This window comes from Leucopleurus acutus (genome assembly GCF_964270905.1).
Source record: "Leucopleurus acutus genome assembly, chromosome: 20".
In the NCBI taxonomy this organism is placed as follows: domain Eukaryota; kingdom Metazoa; phylum Chordata; class Mammalia; order Artiodactyla; family Delphinidae; genus Leucopleurus; species Leucopleurus acutus.
In genome coordinates this window covers 19079461-19102881 of record NC_139162.1, presented here as the reverse complement: position 1 = coordinate 19102881, position 23421 = coordinate 19079461, and the positions used below count along the sequence as shown (strand labels likewise).

General features: G+C 52.9%; 2 protein-coding genes across 3 annotated transcripts in view; both read right to left on the bottom strand.

The window, feature by feature from the left end:
* ATP6V0D1 (ATPase H+ transporting V0 subunit d1) overlaps positions 1–21352 on the bottom strand; it is a 38036-nt gene extending 16684 nt beyond the window's left edge. The window contains exon 1 of the mRNA XM_082863414.1: positions 21153–21352. Coding sequence (XP_082719540.1) covers positions 21153–21282 — 130 coding nt within the window. The 5' untranslated portion in view covers positions 21283–21352. The remainder of the gene's footprint in view (positions 1–21152) is intronic.
* An 803-nt stretch (positions 21353–22155) lies between these two features.
* AGRP (agouti related neuropeptide) lies at positions 22156–23061 on the bottom strand (the record flags this gene model as incomplete). 2 transcript variants are annotated; one of them, XM_082863425.1, is made up of 4 exons in its annotated part: positions 22156–22338; positions 22537–22628; positions 22787–22919; positions 23041–23061. In XM_082863425.1, the coding sequence occupies 3 exons, from the start codon at positions 22914–22916 to the stop codon at positions 22156–22158; spliced, it is 405 nt and encodes a 134-aa protein (XP_082719551.1). The 2 variants fall into 2 exon arrangements, with proteins under 2 accessions (XP_082719551.1, XP_082719550.1); XM_082863424.1 differs by lacking the exon at positions 23041–23061 and having other exon boundaries at positions 22781–22916.
* Positions 23062–23421: the final 360 nt, after the last annotated feature.

Sequence of the window (23421 nt, the reverse complement as noted above, 5' to 3'; positions counted from 1 at the left end):
AGCCTGTATTCCCACCTCTAGTGATAGGTTTTACAAGCTAGCTTTTAATATCCGTGACTCTGGATAAGTGCACAAGTATTTTGTTTTGTGTTTTTTAAAGAAACATGGGGGGCTTCCCTGGTGGCACAGTGGTTAAGAATCCGCCTGCCAATGCAGGGGACATGGGTTCAAGCCCTGGTCAGGGAAGATCCCACATGCTGGGGAGCAACTAAGCCCATGAGCCACAACTACTGAAGCCCACACGCCTAGAGACCGTGCTCCGCAACAGGAGAAGCCACCGCAATGAGAAGCCCGCGCACCGCAACTAGAGAAAGCCCACGCGCAGCAACAAAGACCCAATGCAGCCAAAAATAAAAAATAAATTTATTTTTTAAAAAAAAGAAACATGGTTTACTTGCACAAAACTGGTAAGTTTTGAGAGATCGTTAATGCCCTCGAAGTGGTTTTTGTGGGTATGAAACAAATGGTGAGAATATGAATTGGTACCTCTTATTTTCATACTGAAATTAACTCTACTTAGTTTATCAAGTCATATGTCATATGCCCTGCTTTTACATCTTTCATCTATCAGTAAACATTGTGATACTTGAAAAAACTAGTGGGCAGGGAGTTATGGCCTGGACAAAGTAGGCGCTCCAATCCCCACTAGGGGAAGCCACAGTGCGGACAGCAGCTGGAAGCCCGGGCTGGGATGTGGTGTTCTCTGTCTGACGGTCTGGCGCAGCAGCTGCCAGCTCAAACCTGTCCGTTTATCCATCCAGCCACTGCAGCAGCAAAGAGCCCTTCTCAGGCGGTGACAGGCCACAGCCAGGGCTTGGAAGCCAGACTAGATGCACAGGGCAAAAAGCAGGGTAAAACCCAGTCCTCTTGGCAGGGCCCCTCATGCCAGTGGTCCCACTATTCTCTGGGACAGTGAGTTTGGGCCCTGGACCCCAGCCCGGCATCCTGATTCCTATCCTCCAAAGCAACCAGGGGCCAGGCCTCCCGACACCCCCTCGCCTGGCATCCTTGCACTTGCTGCCGGAAGGCTTCCCCAAGTGCCGTGCTACACCTCCACTACAGCTGCCCAATCTCTCCAGCCGCATGAAACCTCTGTGCCCCAGCCTCACCTGCTCCACGGGGCTGCCCTCCCTGGGCAGGTTTTCTCCCCAAGTCCCCCACCACCAAGCACCCTCCCTCTCCTCTCCAGCCCCCACCAACTCCATTCAACACCTGGCACTGATGAGGTGGGAAGCAGCACCCCAACACAAGGCGGGAACCAAGACCAACTCTAACTGGAAACAGATGGGCCCTGCTGAATACTTAACGCCATGCCAGGAGCAACCTATGTGCTGGAGCCGCCAGCCATGCCCATTTCACAGACTTAAAAAAGGGAAATCAGAGGAAACGTGAAACGTGTCGAGTCCCACAGTCAAGCATAGAGAGGATGGGGATATAGATCAGACCTGGTGGATTCTCTCCATCCCCAACTCTGGTCTCCTCTCCTCCCCCACCCCTTACATTTTTGACCATTCTCCCATGGCCCTTGGCCCAGGATGGGCCTTTCAGATATGGACCCAGCTGCCCAGGCAGACTTTAGTTCCAGAAGAGCTGGCAGGTGGCAGAGAGGTAAGAGGGGCCACAGCAGGCCCCTCCACAGCCTTGGAGGCAACCTGGACACTCACTGCCCACCTGACGGGGGCCCTAGACTGTCATGGTTCACAGATAACCCCTCTGGCATCACTTGTGGTGCCAGCCATTCCTTCAGAAGGTAGTACATGTGAATAAGAGGAGCAAAGCTGATGGGTGGATTCTCCTTTGCATGCCCCCCACCCCTGGGGCTTAGCATGGGCCTTAAAGCAAACATCCCTGTGTCTTGGCTACTGCATTCTGCTGACACTGCATCTGGGGACTTGGCTGCTGGAACACAGACGACCGGGTGGTTTCTGCTAGTGTTTGTCGAATCAGAGCAAACCCGGGAGATTCTACCGAGAATCCTGCCCAAGGCCTGAGTTTTCCTTACCAGGAAACTCATTTTTAAAAGCCCCCAGTGACGACATCAGAGGGCCATTCCAGACCACTTCCCCTGGCCAAGACCCACTTCTCCCTGTGACCCAGGGTGAGGGGACAGCCCACTAGCCAAGAAGGCAACTTGGAGGCAGGCAGGTTAGCCGATCCTTTGGCTCAGACCACACAGGGCTTCTGAACCAGCTCTGACTCTGTTCAAGAAACCTGGCAGCCAGGCCCAGTGGCTGGCAGCCCCAAGCCCTTTACACAGTCCTCAGGGCTGGGACAGGTCCATTAGAAACCAGCCCCCTCCCCTCCAGCTTCCTGCTCTCTCCGAGGGATGTGGAGGAGGTGTGACTGGGGGTGGGATCAGAGCATAGGAGAAGAGGCCTGGAACTTGTTGGGAGCTTTGTGGGAGACTCGGCCACCCAGCCCTGGCCCAGCCCCCGAGGGCAGACGAGGACGCCAGGGGCTCTGGGAAGGCAGGGGCTAATTCTGCTCTGTGCTCTGAAGCCTGAAAGCCTCGGTGACAGCCCCTGAGAGCCCCAGACGTGCCTGGGCTGAGGTGTGAGCAGTGTTCTAGTTAGCACAGATGTGGGGGACTGCTCTGGTCTACCCACAAGCCCAGCTGTCTACCCCAAATCCTCCCATCCATGGCCCGGCATCAGGAATGTCTGGCCAGTCTGGGATCTCTCACAGCAAAAGACTTCCTCAGAGGCTGAGTTCTCATGTCCAAGAAGATGCTGCTGCTGTCAGAAAGTTCTCTCTGCAGTACAACCTAAAGCCCTCCTCAGAGGAAGCCAATCAGCTCAGTTTCCCGTGGCCTGCAGCCTCCCCTGAGGGCCTTGAGCCAGCTCCTCAGGGCCCCTCAACCCCACCCAGGACCCTCCCAGACCTCCTCTGCTTCCCAGTGTTGCCTGTCCCAATGTTCTGGTGACTATCCCCCCAACTTCACTTCCCGGGGCCGCTAAGCCGTCCTCACCGCCACAGTGCCCTTTTGCTGGTCTCCTGCCCCACATCTTGGCTCCCAGCTCCCAAGTCCACTCTCCATACCATCACCAGAGCGTTGTTTTCCAACTCCAACGTGTCGCTGTCACCTTTACCCAGCAGCCCCCGTGGCCCCAGAGCCTGGCCTCCTCTCCCCAGCCTGTGAGGCCCCACACCCTCAGCCCTAGCACAGCCTCAGCCTTAGACCTTGACTCTCTGCTCTACCGGTGCTATTCTCCGGTTAGGGCGACCTGCCTGTGATCTCTGGCACAAGCAAGTGCTCCAGGCAAGTCCACAGGGTGCCCGCGAGAGAAGCCCTTGAAGTCCAGGAAACAGGGCTGCTTCCTCAGGCCAGCCAGAGAGGCTGGTTTGGGAGGGCACACCCCAACCTGGCAAGTGAGAGCCCTGCCCTCCCTCCTCCACAGGGCACCCCTGTCCACCTTGAGACTGCCTGTGTCAAAGACCATTGCCCTGCTCCAGCAGGATCCAGCTGAGCTCTTTGAAGGTGCCTGGGCAGGTTGTAGCCCAACACCCACCTGGCATGACTGTTCCTCCCAGGGCCATGCCAGACTCAAGGAGGCCCCATAGTTGCCACCTGTCCCTCCACTGCCTGCCAACCCCCAACCCAGGTCTTCTGGGCCAGGACCCCTCACCAGCAGAGCCCAGGCCCCAGCTAGCACCTCTGATTACCACTCTTGCCCCTGATTAGCAGGAGGGCATGAGGACCCCTAGCCTGTCCAACACTCTCTGCTCTCTGAGGGACCAAGTGTGGGCTTGGCAGCCAGCTCCAGCCAGACCTTGAGAGGTGGCAGCTGGGCAGCCCTGCCTCCCATCCACTTCCTGAAACCCTTCCCAGATCCTGCCAGCCCTGAAAGTGATCTTTCAGCCCCACCAGGGCTCCCAGGGGCAGGCAGCACACAGCATCTCCAGTCCCCAAGCCTCTGCAGCAAAGGCCCCAGGGAGGCAGGGAGGGAGGGTCTTGGCCCAGGCCAGGGGTTGGTCTCACGCTGCCCCAGGGGCCCAGCAGGCACAGAGGCAGCCCTGGCACAGTACACTAGGCGGGGCGGCCCCCTGCTTTAGACTCACCCATGGCCTCATGGCCCACGGAGGGGCCTTGCTGGCCAGCTGGCCACGGCACAGTGTGAGAGGACAGTGTGTTCCCAGACTTCACTTCTGCTTTTCCAGAGGTCACTCAACGATGCTCTCCTGGGGAGCTCAGGGGTTTTCAGGAATTGAGGCCCGCTGAGTGAAACCAGATGTGTAAATATGCTCCCTAGAGCCTAGCGTGCCCATCCTGTCCCTCCCTGCGAGGGTGGTAGAGCCCTGGAGCCTGTTCTACCACTTTGCTGGGCCCAGGTGAAGGGACTGCTTTGAAGGGACTGGACCTGGGCTCTACCTCCAGTGCTCATTCTACCCTAAGGGCTCTCTAATGCTGCAACTTCCAGGGGCTCAAAGCAGGGAAAACTCAGACAAATGGACAGAGGTGGACAGCCAGCCAGGCTGGTGGCCCAATGGAGCCATAACCACCCCCCCTCAGCAAATGGACTGTGTTTGAGTCTCCTCCCCAGGCTCTGGGGGTGGGGGAGACCTCTTTTCTTCATATCAGCTCCAAAGCAGATGTGTGCACTGGTTGGCTGGCTCTGCAGGGTCAGAGCGCCACATCTGGAACTCCCAGCGTGGGAGCCACAGCATGGAAACCATTAACCCTGGGTTTACCTGGGGGCTGCAGCACAGACTAAGCATCCTCCTCATCCCCAGGCCTCTACCAGGCCCATCACAGGCTCCCTGTAGACCTCATGTAACTGACTAGCCCTGGGTTCCAACTCTTCCTATCAAATACCAGCTCTTCCTCCCCTCCCTCAGGTGTCGCCTGGCATTCCCCATCCAGAGCCTTGGGATTGCCCCCACCCCAAACTGACGTGTCCATGGCCTCTTGCTAGCCCAGGACAATGTCCATGCACAGCCACAGCCCCTCTCTGAAGCCCCACTTTGCCAGGTCACTGGTTTCAGGACATAGCTCCTTAGGTGGTTTAGTGGGACAAGGGAGAGAGACCCTGGGCTTTGGGACCACAGTGACCTGAGTTCACATCTTGTCCCACAGCTTGGCCCTGAGCAGCAGGTGGAATCTCTGGACCCAGGCTCCTGGCCAGTCACCTGGTGAAAGGCCCTGCAGTGCCAGCCTCCGAGGGTAGACACTGAACAGAGACAGTGTTATACAGAGAAAACTGAGCATGGCACGGCACACCCAGAGCTCCACAGAGAGGATCCCACCCAGAGCTCCCCAACAGAGAGGCTCAGTCCCAGTCAGGTGGTCTGTGTTCTGACTCCAGTCTGTTGCTCAGGCCGTCCCACTCAGCGCTCCACAGTGTGCCCCTGCCCTTCCTTCCCATGGTCCCGACCCTTCCCCAGGGCTCTGGTGTGTCCTCTCCCCAGGGGCCCTTGTGCAGCACGGGCACGCACACGCACAGGCCACACTCTGCTATCTCCTGGGGAAGGATGAACAAAGTGGGCTCAAAATCTGGGACTCCCATGTCTAACGTCACCTATGAGCAGGATCATACAGAGCTTTGGGCAGCCCAACCCCAAGGACCCGGACAGAGGCTAGGACCCAACTCCGCACCACCCACCACATGGTGAGCTATTGCCCTGCCGTCCTCGGGAGCAGGTGCAGCCAAGGGCAGTCGTTGCTCCATGGGAAGCCCCCAGGCTGGCGGGCCAGCAGTCTCGGGAAGAACCTGGAGGCTACTGCTGGCACGGCCACATGCAAGTTAGTGGGTTTCAGCTGGCATGAGGCAAAGATCCTGCAGGAAAAGGACAGCGAGTTCTCCTTCCTAGGTCCCTAGGCTGGCATTTTGTTTCATACTGGAGGACTTTCAGTGAGGTACGGCATTTGCAGAAGGGGGATGGGGCTGATTTGTAGAAGTGGCCCGGATGACACCACCCACCAGCATATCAGAATCAGAGATTTGATTAGCGGGAGTGTCACTCCCCTTGTCTAGGAGGCAGCAGGATGTGTGCTGTCTAGGTGGCAGCAAGGTTCACCACCCTTCTCCTTGCTCCGAGACAGGTGGCAGGTGGTGACAGAAGCACATGTAATTACCCTCAGGAACACCTCGTCCCTGCAGCTGGGAGAATGAAAGCATCACTCACAGCCCATGAGGAAGTCAACCCACCCACAGTCAGGAGGGTGCCAGGCAGGTGACAGTCCCACCTGCCAAAGGGAGGGGCAGAACTGGTTACTGCTGCACCCAGGGCAAGTTCCAAGAAGCTCTCCTCTGACTGAGTGGAGATCCGCCTGGATAGCCCCTCATCAGGACGTCCGCACCCAGGGCCCCATGGAACTGGCATGTCCCAGGAGACACAGGGCTTGCAGGGCAGCTTCCCTTGTTGCCCTCCACAGCCCAGGCTGAGAATCAAGTGAGCCAGCCTCGCCCTGGGAGGCAGGGCCCACACCTCTGCTGCTGCCCTGTACTTTGACCCTGAACAAGCTCTTTCTTCTCCAGGCTTACCACCACAGTTACAGTGCATGCAGGTTGGAGTGGATCTGGGGCTGCGAGCGAAGAGCTTCTTTTCACTTTCCCAAAGATGTATGTTTGCCTGGGTGTTGAACGAGAACAGGTAAAGTGGCCCTGCATGGCCAGGCGCCAGGCAGCCCAGGAAAGGCCAGCTGTGGCAGGGAGCTTCTCAAAAGCTGGCTCATGCCCATGTCTGGCTCCTGGGTCCACTGGCCCACACTGCCTGAGCAATCCTCTCTGCCCTTGATGCTTGGCTTCTGTTCTACATGCATAGTCCTTTGGAGGAAGGACCCTAAGAAAAGATGGAGCTCACTTCAACTAGGGGAAAGCAGTTTTAGGGTCCCAGGGGCTGCTGTTCCTGTGAAATTAAGCCAGGTCAGGCTGGATCCTGGCTGGAGCATCATGCCAGCTCCACAGTACCTAGAGTCCAAGCTATGGAAATACTCATTGTGCTCAGACCTAGGCCCTATGGATGGGCTCTCAGAATCAGGCCTCATTTGGGGCTGCGAGCCATGCTGTTCTCAGCACGAAGCCTCCTTCCCTGCAGCTCACAGAAACAAGACCAAGCAACCCGGGCCAGGAGCAGAGTTGATCCATTCCATACTCATGCCCAGCAGACCCAAGAGGCCTGGGCCAGGCAGGAAGTGGCAGGAACAGTAGCATCCAAGCTGGTCCTGTCCAGGACCCCTGACCCCCTCACCCCCCTGCTCAAGAGGCTGACAGGAAACACGCAGGGGAAGCAGTAACACACCAGATTGAGTCTGATCAGCACTCAGGCTGGCCCTGAGACAGAGGTGGTCGCCTGCTCCGGGAATCTCATAGCACTCCACTTTCCCCAGGCCTTGCCACACGGCATCTCGCTTGGAGTTTAAAGTGTTGAAGGTGGGGGAAATGGGTGAGCTACGACCCATGACTGGCATCCTTGGGCCCTGTGTGCCAGGTCATGGGTCGCAGCTCACCTGTATTCCTCGACTCCCAACCCTTAATTCCCATGCTAGATACCATGTGGCAAGCCCTGGGGGAATGGCAAGGGCCCCAGAATCAGGGCCTCGTTCACCTGACCACGCCTTCCCGAGTTGGGGGCCTGGCACAAAGAGGCATAGTCCAGGCAGCCTTCAGTGAACAAATGAAGGAAAGAATCAAAAAATGTAGAATGACTGGACAGGAGGAGCAAGAAGGGTGTCAGGAGACCATAAGCAAGGCCTCGGGCCTCACCTGGACCCAATTTCCCAGGTAAAATAAGAGGGTTGTATAAGGTTACTTCCAGGGGCCTGGCCAACTCTGACACTCTCTACCCTGATCAGGCCTGGATCTCACTGACTCTGTGCGACCTCAGCCCCTGAGGGCCACGCAGGGGCTCAGAGTGAGGCCAGAGGCCTGGGTATCCAGGAAGCAGCCCTGGCACAGCTCACAGCAGGTGCTGGGGAGGCCCGGGGCTGTGGAGCAGTGTGGCAAGCAGGAAAAGCTGAGTTGCAGCAGCAAAGACACCACAGATGACTCCTTGGAGGGGAAAGCCCCATCCTCCAGCCAAACACGAAGCCTCAGCTGAGGTCAAAGCCTGAAAATCATTGCCTGAGTGGCCAAGGGGGGACAAGGTCTGGCCCAGGGCCAGGCCAGAGTTGGCCAGGAAAGCAGTGCCCGGCACCCAGTCAGGGCTGTTCCTCCACACATCCCTTTCCCCGCCGCAGGTCTGCCTGCCACCCCTCAGGACCACCCACACACACGGGGGCAGCCCCACCCCAGCCCCTTGAGCTGCAGGGTGCTGAGTGCAGATGGGCAGAGCAGGTGTCAGGCCCAGCCTACTAAATGGTCCTTCAGGGCCTTGATTTTCCTGCCTCTAAAAGAAGAAGAAGGCCAATATTCCCACACAGGATAGTTTTTTTGTTTTTTTTAATCAACTAAGGAGTCAGTGTTGGATGAGGCAGAAGCCAGGGAGGCCAATGGAAAGACCCCTCCAAATTGGGGTGCAGGGTGGAGAGCTGTCAATTACCTGATAACATGACTGTATGTACCTATACTCTAGAGAGTCTGGGGTGCCTGATTTGGGCCTCTTCCAGAGTCATCCTACACACATGTACCTGTATGTGCCACATGCACTCCTACATGTTCCCAAAGTGCTGAAGAAGGCTGGAGGAGAGGAGTCTGTCCTGAGGAAGAATTTTCTGTCTCCTGGAGGGACCAGAGTAGCAGGACCAAGTGGAGGCCACCTGGGGAAGGACGGTGCTTCTGGGAGCCTAGGAAGCATGGCCCTGACTCCTGGGCAGCTTCAAGCTCCTACCTGGAGCTACCAAGACCCTTGGTTCATAGCTGGCACACTGTGCTGAAGCTGAAGCTGCTGCTCCGACTCTGAGGACTGCCAGCACGACCCACGTGGAAGTAAACAAGGACAGCTTGGTGGTCAAGGCTGGAGCAGTCTACACTGGGCACAAGGTGGACAGCATCAGGGAATTCTCCCTGGCCTTCCCCTTCCTAACCCAGGAAGCTGGGGCACAGGGAGGCGAGGGTGGGAAGAGATGGACAGACAGGAGACACTGAGCCACGAGCCCTACTTAATCCGGGAAGGCCAACTGGGGCTTGGGTGAGGGAAGTAGGGCGCCCCCCCCCCCCCCCCGGAGCAGAGTCCCAAGGGACAGTGGCTAAAGGCAGGTGCTGCACAGAGAAGCAGAGGAGATGCACCAGTGGATCCGGCCACACCCCCTTCCCTGGCTCTCAGGCAGCGGAATGGTCCTGTTCCACCACCTTGTGGCCAAAGGGAGGATGGCACTGTCAACAGCCAGAGGCTCTGCTCTGGCTCCACGCGATTTGATAACAGCCTCAGACTCCTGGTCCACATCTCCCTCAGCCGTTGGTCCCGGAGGGAATAGGCTGCAGGCACCTGCAGAGCTATGGAGAAATGTGTCACAAAGAACAAGAATAGGACTGACGTGGACGTGAGTCGGGAAAGCCAGAATGGAGACAAGGCGAGCATGAGTCTGATCATGAGGGACTGGTCTGTCTTGCATCAGTGAAGCAAGGGGCCTTCTGAGGGGCAAAACTGAAGAGGTTACAGAGGAAGCCTGGTCATCCTCAGCTCTCTCCACCCTTGTTCTCCAATTCGGCCAGACGCTTCCAAATCTCCAAATCCCTTTATCCAGCTCTCTACCCCCTGTCTCTAATGTTTAATGCTATAACAAACCAAAAAAAAAGTGCTTAATAACCCAGAAACAGGACAATCTACAACATGGTGCACCCCTCCAGGATGGGGGCCTCAGCTTCCCCTCCCCCACAGCCCACACTCTAGCTCCCTGCCAGTACCAATAAAGACCTGCTGCTCATCCAATCATACAAATATCTATTGAGCACTCACTCTGGCTAGGCATGTGCTGTTGAGTCCTAACAACTGCAAGTGATTTCTGTTTCATTTTACAGGTGGGCAAACTAGCTTCAAGGCATTAAATCACATGCATAGTGTCACACAGTTGGCCAGAAAGGGAGCCACGGTCTGCCTGATGCCTGGCCTCACACAGAACTCAAGAAAGGTCCTGGTGACCCAGAGAGGCCCTAGGGTCCTGACTCTGAGCAGGCAGAGGTGATTTACAAGACAGACCATTGCATCATGTCCTCACACCTGTTCATTCTTAATGCTGACCCTTCCAACAAGCTGGAGGGCATCTAACAGCTGAACCCAAAGCACAACAACAGCTACAAGTAAGAAAAGGTTCTAGGGTGCTGTAGCAGGTGCTCTGACCACAGGGGGCCAGGGACAAACTACTGGAGGCAGACCTGGGCCCTCAGGGACAGTGGTTTGGTGTCATCTCGTTTCAAGTCTAACAGCCCTAATTCGGGAGAAAGTCTACTATGTTTATTTAGTGTGTGCCACTGTGAAAGCAAGAAAGTGAGACTAATACATTCCAGAATGGCTTTATGCAAAATGTTCAAAATTTGGATCTTTCCCTCTCTTCCATCCAGAAACCCTGGTCACCCAGAAAGCCTCATCTTCAAGGGTCCTGGATGACTGACACTTGCCTGTGCTGAGGTCACCTCAAAAGGTCCTAAGCACAGGTTCAGACACTGGCTCCACCTCAGAAACCAGGCCCAAGAAATCAGGGAGTAAATCCAAGGACAAATGTGTCAACACCCCCCAGAGCAAGTTCTGACATGAACTCTGGGGCAGGGCTTATGAAACGGGGGTTATCAGTTCCTGTGTGGACTATCTTGACCATAAACAGCTTCCCAGATAAAACCAGGCTAAAGTGCTACTTTAAAGGCTACTAGTGCAAGATGTAATCAGTGAAGGGAAAGCAAGAAGTAGCGATGGGGAAGTGGCGACAAGGGAAAGAGAGAAAAATAGGCAGGTGAGAGGTGAGCTGCACGTGGACAGGGGCTTTGGGGCTCTAGTCTGAGTGACATGAAGTATCTGGCCCTGGCCCTCATGCATCCCCTGGACACTGAGTCTTCTGGTGTAAAGAGAAGGGGCTTGATGGGGGCTCCCTAAGGCTCAGATCAACCCTACAATGCTGTGAACGAAAATCTGGAAGAATACTCCAGGGTCACCAGCAGGGGTCTTGGCTTGTATGGCGGATGGGTGTTAAGTACCTTCTCTTTGCTCACCTGTATGTTCAAATTTCCTTTATTTTACATATCTTTAGCGGATGTTTTAAATTATGAAACATTTGTTCACTATGACACATTTGAACAATGGAAGGTACATAAAATTTAGAACTGACATATTCCCCCTCCCAGCCGTTCCAATCCCTCTCTGCAGAGGCTGCCACTCTAGACTTGTTGCCTATGCTTCCAAACACGTTTCCATGTGCACATTACCTGGCATTCTACTAAAATGGGACTATATTACACGCAACACTTTGCAATTTCTCACCTAGCGAGATATTTCTAAATCAGTCTTCATGGAACATCACACTTTTGAGCACCGGAATAGTATTCCACTGTAAGCACAGACCATGATTTATTTAACCAAAGCCTGTCAAGGGCTACTCCGCTGGTTCTAACAGGTTGCAGTTACCAACAGGGCTGGTGTGATCACCTCTGTATGTGCCATCCTGTGCTAATTTAGGGGATACGATCCTGTAACTGGGTATATAGGGCCACACAGCACATATACATGCAATGTTTAAACAAGGCAGTAAAAACTTGTCCCCCAAGGATCTACACCAAGTCACCCTTCCACCAACTCTATTTTTGGAATTTTTTTTCAAGTTATGTTTAGTTAAAAAGGAGACCAAAAAAGAAAAGAAACCACCATGCCCAGTCATGCAGGAGGCACGGCAGGGATCTGGAGGGGAATCCCTGGCTGTGGCTCTCCCTGCTCTGCTCGCCAAATTAGGCTCCACGCCAGGTATCCTCCTCAGGCCACGCTTATGTCCACTTGGCCCGCCATTAAGGCTGCTCTCCAGCCTCCTGGCAAGACTTGTGGGCAGGACCAGGCTTCCAAGGGAGGCTTGCCCTGGTTGCAAGCCAACAGACGGCCGGGCGTGGGCTGAGCTGCCGGCCGCCAGTGTGCTGATGACTTCCAGATTGGTATCTTTAGTGCTACTTCCCCTGAGCTCCAGATCCACACAGCCACCTCCCTCAGACACTTTGACTCAGCACTTCTGAGATAGAACACCTCCTCCTCCACCACCCTGTCCATGCCCCAAACCTTCTCCTCCTCCAGTGGTCCCCATCTCAGAAGCAGTTCCAGCACCCACCCAGACATTTGACTTCTAACTAACTTCTAACCCCTCTCACCACCATACCTAAGGCAGACTGGCCCAGTCTTATCAGTCTCATGCCCTAAGCTGGTCTCTGACCCAGTCCCTCTTCTGCCCACGTGCCACTCCTGCCCCAGTTGAGCCCCGTTCTCTCACCCGGAGAGCTGGAATAGCACCTGCTTCTAGCCTGGCTCCTCCTAAACCCAACCTCCTGAGCCCCACATCAAGTTTCACATCACACCACCAATGCTTGTCCCCTTCATAATTCCCCCCCCCCCTTCATCTACTGACAGATCAAATCCAAGCTGGCTCATGGCAGCAAGACCTCCCTCCTGCCTACCCCTCGCCTCCACCCCTGCTCTGGGGCCTCATCCTCTTGCAGCAGCAGCCAGCTGGAGAGGAACAGTCAAGTCACCACCAGCGATCCATGCCAGCTCATCAATCATTGGGTGCTGGGGGTAGGGGGGAGATGTCTCTTCACACAGCAATGCCACTGCCTGGGGCAGTCGGGACAACATGGGCCATCAGACACTGAGGGGAAAACATCAGGTGTGTGTGGGCCCAGGCTCTCACAGCTCAGAGACTCAATGTAGTTGTTCCCTTCGGTCCAAGTGCAAACCCTCTCCATGTGTACACCCTTCCCCCAACGCCTCCCAAGCTCCTCTCTCGTGTTTGTGGTCACTGGATTGTCAGAACCCTGTTCTCTCTTCCTCTGGATCACATCTGACTCTGAGGAATTCTGGACCAAGCTAAGCTTGTCTTGCTGTCTAAGCCGTGGTCACGCAGTTTCACCAAATCGATATATTCTCCTCTGACAAACAAAATGGAACAAAGTGTTTCCAGGCAAGAACATAAACTCTTAAGCAAGACATTTCCCACACACAGACCTTGACCTAACTGAAGAATCTCTCTCTCTCTTTCTCTCTCTTTTTTTAAACACAACTCTCAGCCCTCCTAAGCTATGTATCTTTCCAAGGCACCCAAGGCCTTCGATAAACCAGCCCAATGTGCCTATCCACCCTCAGCCCTGCACACCCGACACGTGCTCTACTCTCTCTTCCCAGTTCCCAAAGTTCTCCTGATATTCTATGCAGTTTCACGTTTCTGAGACTGCTAATGCCATTCCTTCTTCCCCACTCCTTGACCTGGCTAATTTTTTGTGTGTGACAACTTCACTGAGATATAATTCATGTATCATACAATTTTCCCATTTAAAATGTATAATTCAATGGTTTTTAGTATATTCAGAGTTGTGCAACCATCACCACAATTTTAGAACATTTTCATTACCCCAAAAAGAAGCCCTGTACCCTTTAACTGCTACTCCTCACATGCTCCCACTGCCCCAAAGTGTACCACGTGCCTACTGGACATTCAATGCTGTTTTGATGTCCACCAGTCTGTCCATTAGGCACACCTGCACCCAAGCAAGGCCTGTGTGACATGTTTTCATTACCCACTCGAGGCCCAGCATGGTGCCTGCCTCCCAGGAGTGACGGGAAGGAATGACCACAGTGGGAGCAGCTGGCTTCCCTGACTGCTCTCTCGGCTCCAGGCCCTGTGCTTACACGTCACTAACATTTCAGAGTGATCCTATTAATACTCTCATTGTGGGTTTCCCTGGTGGCATAGTGGTTGAGAATCCGCCTACCAATGCAGGGGACACAGGTTCGAGCCCTGGTCCGGGAAGATCTCACATGCCGCGGAGCAACAAAGCCCTCGCGCCACAACTACTGAGCCTGCGCTTTAGAGCCCGAGAGCCACAACTACTGAAGTCTGTGCGTCTAGAGCCCGTGCTCCGCAACAAGAGAAGCCCCCGCACCTCAATGAAGAGTAGCCCCGCTCACTGCAACTAGAGAAAGCCCGCACGCAGCAATGAAGACCCAATGCAGCCATTAATTAATTAATTTAAAAAATACTCTCGGGGCTTCCCTGGTGGCGCAGTGGTTGAGAGTCCGCCTGCCGATGCAGGGGACACGGGTTCGTGCCCTGGTCCGGGAAGATCCCACATGCCGCGGAGCGGCTGGGCCCGTGAGCCATGGCCACTGAGCCTGCGCGTCCAGAGCCTGTGCTCCACAATGGGAGAGGCCACAACAGTGAGAGGCCCGCGTACCGCAAAAAAAACCTCTCATTATGCAGCTGAGGATAAACCACTTGCCCAGGGTCACAAAGCTAGTAACAGGCTGAGCAGGGATTCATCAGTGAGTTGAGTTCATTGGTGAGCTCTGCTCTGTCTGTATGTTGTCTCTGCCCAACCACTCCATGCACTGCTGTCAGCTTCTAGCCCTGCTCTCCTCTGTACTCATTAAGGTCACCAATGACCTCTGAATGGCAAAACCAAATGAAGAACTGTCTGACTTTATTTCAATCTCTTGGTCATGTTTGTCAGTCACCACCCCCTTCTTTTTCTCTCTTGGGGCTACCAACCTCTCAGGGGATACCTTTGCTCTTTCTGGCAGGACCATCTTTTACCCTATCCTTGCTTAACAGAAGCCCTATGCGGGGAGGGCCTCATCTAGGGCCTCTACTCTTTTGATTCTATGCTCTCTCTTGGGGTCAGTGGCCACACTTCTACCCTGATTCTCCAAGCTCAGACCTCACACCTGAGCAGCAAAAGTAGTCTCCATATCTTCACTCAGATGGCTCACAGATCCCTCAATCCCATCTTCTCACTCTTTCTCCAACCTGTTCCTTCCACAGTCCACTATCATTTCACTTGCCACCTACACAGTTGCCTAAGCCAGAGAGGAGACATCAGCCTTGACTCTTCCTTCTTCCTCAGCCTCCTTATCCAACCCTCAAATCCTATCAACTCCTCTTCCTATAATTCCCCCCCCCCCCCCCCCCCGTCCCACAATGCTCCCTACCAATGCCTGAAGACAGGCTGCCATCATCTTCTCTGCCCTGGATTACTTATAAGATTCTGCAGACTGTTCTTCCCACCTTCAGTGTGGCCACGACCCCCAAAACACTTTTCAAACTGCAGGTACATTCTGAAGTACAAGTCCAGTAGTTTTACCCTCCCATCCCCTGCATTCAGGACAAAGCCCTTCTTGTGGTTTTCGCAATCCTTCAAAGCTGATCTCTTTCCAGCCACATTCCTGGCCATACTATAATTAGTGCTGAATAACTAACTGTGCCACTAGTAGCTAATTAGTGCCACTCCTGGAGTCACCATCTATGTTTGTATCCGCAGTTTGATGTGACTGGTGATTTGGCCAAGGCCAGCCAGGAGTCTCACTTTCATCTTCCTATATGAGACTGTGTCTTGTGAAATAATGTTGAAATGCAGAAGGAAATGTTGTAATGAACAAAAGACGAGTGATTCAGAACAGAGAGGGATACAGTGTTCTGAAAGACAACCAGCATATCACACATGTGAGCTCTTCAACCATAGTCCCTGAGCATCTAACTCACTGGCTGAGGAAAACAATCACTCGGGACCACCTAACTCACATGGAAGTTGAGAAGAACACAGGGTTCCTCCTTCTGAATGCTAAGCATATTTCTTTACAACAGGAAGGATATGTACTGAATGGTCCAAGTGTCAGGGGGAGCCCCCATTCCAAATTAGGAACTGGCATCTGGTACCCATCAGCTGAGTTACAGCTGCATAATCCAGCAAGCCATAGGCTTCTCTGTATTTTCCAAGTTTCTAAGTAAAAAGGGAGCTAATTCATAGAAAAATCCTAGAAATAATGACCAACTCAGCAACAGTGAGAAACCCCTGGACTCAGATTTTGGTCTCTAAATATCATTTTCCTATAAAAAGAATCAGGTCCCCTAAGAGAAACGATGACTCTAGGTCTGGGTCAACAAATGTACAAGATAACATTAGAATATATTGTCATCTCAGTAGTAAGGAAGGCTACAGGGTTATATCAAAAAACGTATTGAACAGGCAGCCTATTGTATAAGCTCCCACTGGCCAAAGGACAATTTGAGCACTGATAAAGTTAAAAGACTGAAGCACAACAAATATATTAAAATCCGTAAGTGTGTTATGATACTAAACAAATAAAAAGAAGAACAAACAAACCTCATGAGTCATCTTTGGAGGATGTTGGAAAACCAACTCATTATTTTGGAAGCTAGTAAATATGGGAAAGAATTAAGCATTTATCCTGCCTCTCCTATACAGACTGTATTTCAGGGTAACCAAGTAGTTGATTACTGGCAATTTCCAGGTATAGAAGTATTCAAGCTAGCAATTGCAGAAGGAAACATAAAATTAAAATATCACCATTTTGCAACTCCTAATGAAATAATGGTTCTAGGCAATAAATGTCAATGGTTCCTATGTCATAAAAAGGGAAACAACTAAAGAGAAACAACTCTCAATAGAAGCACAAATGTCATCTATTAAATATTGTTTAAAAAAAAATAGAACCAGAATCTAATTAGGTCTTTAGATCTAACTATCAATTTACAGGAAAAACAAGGGACAGAGGAACATGTTAAACTATACAGGAGGGATATAATCAGCAAAGTTGAGATGGAAGGAAAATCTATAAATTAAAAGACCCAGCTTCTTCAGTAAATAAAAGGAAAAGTGAGACAGAAAACCTATATACTAAAAGACTTCTGATAGCATCAATCAATTGAAATATATGGATCATAATTGGACCCCGCTTGAAACAAATTGTATTAAAAAATCGTTTGAGACAATCAGACAAATCTAAACACGAAATGGATATTTGATGACATCAAAAACTATTGTTTCTTTTAAAGGAGGACTAATCGGATTGTGGTTGTTAAAAAAAAAATAAATCATGATCTTTTTTAGAAACACCAAAATATTTACAGCTGAAATGATATGCTGTCTGGGATTTACTTCAAAATAATTTGAGAGTGGGGGGATAAATGCAGCTATTACTGAAACAAGATTGATAACAACAAAAGCTGATCACTGTTGTAATTAGGTGATTATTACTTATAGGTTCGGTATACTATTCCCTCTAATTTGTATATGTTTAATGATTTCCATAATAAATAGTTTTAAAGAGAAAAGAGGAAAGGGGAAATTCTGCAGGGCAGGGCCAGAGTCTCACTCATACCTGTATTCCCAGCAGCCAGTCAGATAAATTAATAGCAATGCTTTTAGGCTGAAGCCAAGGTCAAAGCTAAGGGTTCAAGCTCAGAACTATGGTAATACCTGAAATACCTGCCTGGCTCTCTTATGAGGCACAGAAGCTGGCACACAGTAGGCCTTCAGGAAGCGTTTTTTGAATGAGCAAACGAAGACTTCAACATCGAATTAGCAAGACATATGTTCCTCATGATCTGAAATACATTCACTTAGTCACATCCGACCACCTCAAATTCGGCAGGCCTCTGTGGAAGGTGGTACCCCCTGCCACCACTCTCTCTGCCTCCACACCCAGTGCTGAGCGGCCAGGGGCTTCCTCCCCTGGGATCAGCCTGATGTTTTTAAACCAAGGGTCTGGGTTCCGAGCAGAGTTGTGCTCTTGTCCCGGCACCCTACCACCCAGGACTCCTTTTGGTCCCTCTGATTGGCCCAACTATTTCTCCTTGGCATGCTGGTCGCTCTGCCCGAAATGTCCCCCACCCCACTCCACCCCATCCCTGGCCTAGCTCTCTGCACAGCTGGCTCCTCATTGTCCACACCTCAGCTCGAATATCCTTCCTCAGCAGGGCCTGAACCAGCCACACTCTCTACAGAAAGTTCCCCTCTGATTCTCTATCATTTCTCCACTGTCCCTTTCACAGGTAACACCCTTAATATGCAATTATATATTTCCTTTGCTTTAAAATAACAATAACTGCAGCTAGCACACTGACTCAGTACTTACCATGTGCCAAGTTCATGCTAAGTGTTTTACAGGGATTATCTTGTTTAGCTTTCACAACCACCCCATCAGTAAAGATACGTATCATTTTATTTATTATTATTTCTATTTTACGGATGATGAAACTCAGGACAGAGCAGTTACATGGCCACAGAAACGTGCAGTAGTAAGCCCACATTTGTAACCGCTATGCTACACTGATCTCTTAATGTCTTCTGGCCCCACTGACCTCCACCCCCAGACTATGAGGGTCAAGGGGAACATCATTCAACAAAGTACCTCAGACCCTACTGCTGTACCTGGCATAAAAGAGGTGCTTTACAAGTATATGTGGAATGAATGAAAACATTCAAAGTAATCCTGTATGATTTCTCTTCCCCACAAGTCCATAGCACAGGACCCAACTTCTAGAAGGTACTCAACACATCCAAAACACTCAGAGCTGAAAAGAGCTTTTGTGACCACCTAGCTCTGTCCCCTCAGTTCACCAAGGGCTAGGACCTTCTCCTACCTCTGAGAAGAGACAATCAAGCAAGATGGACAATGGAGGATACATGGACTTCAGCGGTCCTAAGAGGCTGAGTTCTAGGAAAAGAGGTCAGTAGCAGATGCCCTGATGGAGTAGAAGCCAAGAAGGAAGGCCAGGGTGTGGTGGAGCGTCTATATGTACTTCCTATACCTTGCAGAACAAATAAACACTCTCCACCCAATGTCCTGAGCCTTCAGGAAACTGTTCCACTTCTAAAACATGTTCTTTGGAAACCTCATCATCTCAGGACACACCTACAGATTTCATAGGGACCACAGGCTTCCTTGGTCTCTCCTTCCCACCTCCCTCCCCTCTCCCCCCACTTTCCCTTTTCCCTGGAGATAAGGAAGCAAAAACACCCAGCAACAAAGGGCTGGAGGTCAGGCCTCTGGGGTGACCTTCAGGAGCAGAGAAGGCCTTTCTGTAGAGGACAAGTGGAGTTTCTGGTCAATCCTTCCCGCCTCTGGTTATCTCCAGCCCCTGAAAGTCCTGAGCATCTTCAGCCTAGTGTCCCAAGAATCTCAAACTCTGTGTTGACAGACTTCTAGGAAAGCAGCACAAACAAACACAAGAGCTGCAACTGGATGGAGGGGGACAACATTCTAGCCTAGCGTGTCCACAAAGGGGTTCTAAGATGGGATGGTACTGGGTCTGGACCTTAAAGGGTGGGAATCACTGGGTTTCACGGGAGTAAGAAGGAAGCAGAGAAAATGGCTAGTGCAAATAATACTGAAACGAGCTAACATTTACCTAGCACTTATTCTGTGCTTGGTGCTGAGTTAAGTGTTTTACACATAACTTGTTGACATCTCTCAACCTTGTGAGATAGGTGCTGTTAATGTGTCAGATGATGAACCCAAGACCCAGAGGTGTTAAATAACTTGTCTAAAGTGATTCAGTAATTGGTGCGGCTGGGATTCAAAGTCAGATTTGAAAGTTCAAAGTCCACCACACAATGTGCACCAAAAGCTGGGGGATGGCTTGCATGAAGGAAAGGAACATGTGTGAAAGAGCGAGGGCATCCCTGAATGTCACACTAAAGGGCTGGATGGTGATCCACAAGGGGACCATGTGTGAGCAGTGCTGTAGGAAGAATGGCTTAACATGTTTATGGGGGATGATGGAGGGTCTGCTGGGAAGATGGGAACCCCGTGCCCCCAGAAGCTCTACACGGGTGGGGTAGGAGGGCAGCAGGAGTGAGGAAAGCCTAGAAGAGAAACAAGTTTACCAAATGCCAGTTGGTAATCAATGGTGTCCGCATTCAGATTTAAGCAAATAAAGATCTTCCTTCAGTCCCAATCAGTCCACAAAACTCCCATTAAATACCACTGTGTGCCAAGCCCTGCCCTGTGCAGCCTCTCTCTGTTTCTCCTCTGTTTGCCACAGTGAGGACAATGAGGTTGCTGTCAAGTTCCTACAACCCAGCACCCTAAAGTGCTCTCCTCTCCTTCCCCACCTCCACTCTCATAAGGGAGGTGAAAGACCTTTCTTGCACGTTTATGTTAAAACCATAATGCCCACAATTGTATTTGAACTGCAGTAAGTTTTAAAACTTAAAGGTATTTATTTTCACATTACAGGTCCAATTTGCAAGGTACATAACTGTTTTTTAAACTGAGCTCACTTTTAACCTCAGTAAGTTTATGATGAGAAAATTTTCTCCAGAAAGCGAATCATCTGGCCATCTTCCCCCTCCAGCTACCAACCAGGTGGCTAGCAGTACCTCTGTTCGAGGATATCACCTGGAGGTCAGGGATGGGAACTCACAGCCCAGCCACTGTGCCCTTCACTACCAGCTGGGGGGCGGCGGTGGGTAGCGGGAGGAGGAAGAGAAGACTGGAATCAGGGAAGTCTCTAATTCAGTAAATCTGATGCTGTGCCTCACAGAGTCAATTCCACTTTGGAGCTGTGTGTCCTGAGAAAAAGTGGAACTCAGCTTCTCACCATTCTTGTGCTAGGAAACCCTGTATGAACAGGCACCCTCATGGAGCGGGTGGGAATTATTGTCAAATACAGATGTATGAACTTCCCGACTTTCAGGGCTCTCCCAAACAGGGCCTTCAGAAGACCGCTCAGCCAGTGGATTGGCGATAGGAGGAAACTCTCGCTAAGCTGGCTCAGTAACTCCCCAGAAAGGCTCACTGCGCCGGCCAACGTGAAGACACAATGAGCCCAAAGCCCTTGGTGTATGTGCTGGGAGGGAAAGCCGGGGACTTTTCCGCTTAGCTTCCCTAAGCTTTGCCACGAGACAGCTCTCTGGCTACGTCAAGGTAAAGAGGCTTGTACGAGCACATCTCACACCAGCTAACCACTCCCGAGAGACCCTCTCTTCCAAACTACAATGGTGGGCAGAACGGGGAAGAAGTGGTCCCAGCAGAGGCGAACCACTGCGGTTCTTAAAGCCTTGTTTGCGTTTGGGCCCACACGGAGCCGCAAATGGAGGTATATTCCCTTCCGGCGCACCCGCCATTAGCCCCCGGATTCCCAGCAGGCCTCTCAGGCCCGGATCCGGTTCCCCAACCTCTCAGGCCCTTCGAGAACCCCCAGCTTCCACTCCCAGACCTCAGAACCTTCAGGCCCGCGCCGGCCTCCCTGCCGGCCTTTCGAGGCCCCGCAGCCCGGCCCCGCGGCTCACCCTCGAGCGTCTCGCACTGAACCAGGTTGAGGTAGTCCGTCTGGCTGAGCACCCCGGCCTTCAGGCCGCGCACCAGTCCCTCCAAGTAGCCATTGTCCACGTTGAAGTAAAGCTCCGGGAAGAACGACATGGCTGCGGCGGGGGCGGCTGGACCGGAGGACCCGGACCTGCCGGCACGCAGCACAACTCCAAGATCAGCTGACGCGGCGCCCGCAGCGGGCTGTCAAGCGCATCAGGTGACGCGCAAGCGACCCACGTGACCACAACGGGGCGGGGCTCTGAGCGGCGCCCGGCTTCCGGGTGGTTTCTCGCGGAACGGTTGCGCAGGTGTGGGCTGGGGACCGCCCACTGGCGCCTGCGCGCTGAGGGGAAGAGGGCCTCCTGCTCTCCGGCGGGAGCGGCTTGGAGTGTCCAAGGCCGAGCGCGTGGTGGCGCCCGTGGCCGTGGGGATTCCATTGGGCCCTCACTCTAGATTTCCCGAGTCTGGTGCACGTGGTGCTGTGGCGGCCAGAGGAGTAAAGATGGGAGTGGGCGGCGCTTCTTATGCTTGGAAATATTCCAGACTGTTGTCAGCCTTCCCCTGAGAGGAACTGAAGTCCGGTGAGGGGAAGGCTTCGCTGCGGGTCACGCGTCGAGTTAACGCAAGCAGGCCCTGGACCCTAATGTTTTGTTAGCCTGCTGGGAGCTACAGCTCCTATGCTGCGTTGCGCCCTCCCTTCCCCTCATTTATTATATAAGATTCTCAAGGGTAGGAGCGCGGCCCTCCTCTGCTTCTCCCAACGACGCCTGACACTCTAAGAGCATGCATGTAAGTGACTCATGATGGGATAGCGCAGGCCCTGGGGTAGGGATGTGTGTGTGGTGTCTTGGCTTGGAGACACCTTGCCCCTGCCATGACCTCCCCCCTCCGACGGTCACGTTCGAAATAACGCCACAACCCTGGGGTTGGTCCCATCCTTTATTGTCGCTCCCCTGCCCCAGCCCCGACCCCGACGTCGGCCAACTAGGTGCGGCTGCAGGGGTTCGCGGCAGTACCCAGCTTGCGGCAGTAGCAGAAGGCGTTGAAGAAACGGCAGTAGCACGTGGCACATGGGTCGCAGCATGGTACCTGGTGTCCCAGACAGGACTCATGCAGCCTTACGCAGCGACGCGGGGAGCGCGGCTTGCGTCCTTCCGGATCTAGCACCTGCAGGGGTTGGGTAACATGGGCCTTCAGTGGCAGCTTCAGGGACCTGACCCAATCAAGGCGGGACGTCAGTGGAGCATGGGAGGGATGGTCTGCAGTGTCACCCCAAGTGAGAGGGTCACCGAAGTGGAGATGGAGGTTGATGCCTGATCCCCCCACCCAGAGATTGTGGCCTCAGCCCTTTTCCTGAGCAGTTACCTCTGCCAAGGCCTTGGCCTCTGCCTCCTGCAGCAGAGCCTCTTCCACCTGTTCTGCCGTTGTCCTCTTCAGTGGGGGCTGCAGGCCCAGGCCTGGGACAGATGATGTGAGGACAGAAACCCCCATGCACAAGACACCCACCTCCCAGGCCTGGGATTGGGAAGGGGGAAAGAGGGCTCATACCAGGCAGAATAGTTCGTGACCAGAGAGTGTCCAGGCCCCACCCATCCCCACCCCTGCCCACACTGACCTTGGAGCTCTGGGAACAAGGCTTGGTCAGGCCTTCCGATGCCCTCCAGGGGAGCCAAGCCCATCTGGGCCCCCTGCCCGGCGGGCATTGCCAGCAGCAGGGCACAACTCAGCAGCACTGTGGTCAGCATGGCCTGGCTCAGCAGGAAGACCCACCACTTAGTCCCTCTTCATCCCTAGAACACCCTCTAAGTGCCCTATCCCAGACAGAAGACCCCTAGAGAGTAGGAGTCTCTGCCCAACCTGAGGACTTACCTCTGCTTGCTGGATCCTTGCCCCAAGAGTTCCTGGCCACCCCATGCCCTCGGTTTATATGGCAGGGTCTAATGAAGGGCCCACACGTGACTGCTCCCTGCAGCCAGGGCATGAGGGCGCCCCCCCAGAGGGTGGGGGCACAGTTCAGGCCTCTCTCACTGGAACCTGGGCTCTATAAGAGGGGTACCCATCTCCAGTTTGGAGTGAGGTCTCCAGGAACCAATCAAAGTTTGGGAACAATATAGGGTGCCCAGGGCCCCCACATTCATTCCCCAGGACAGGGACCTGGGGAATGGGGATGGGTAGGCTGGAGCCATTAGCAATAACAAGGAAGGCGGCCCTGAACACTTAATTTAATTTGTGGCCCCGGAGATGCTCATT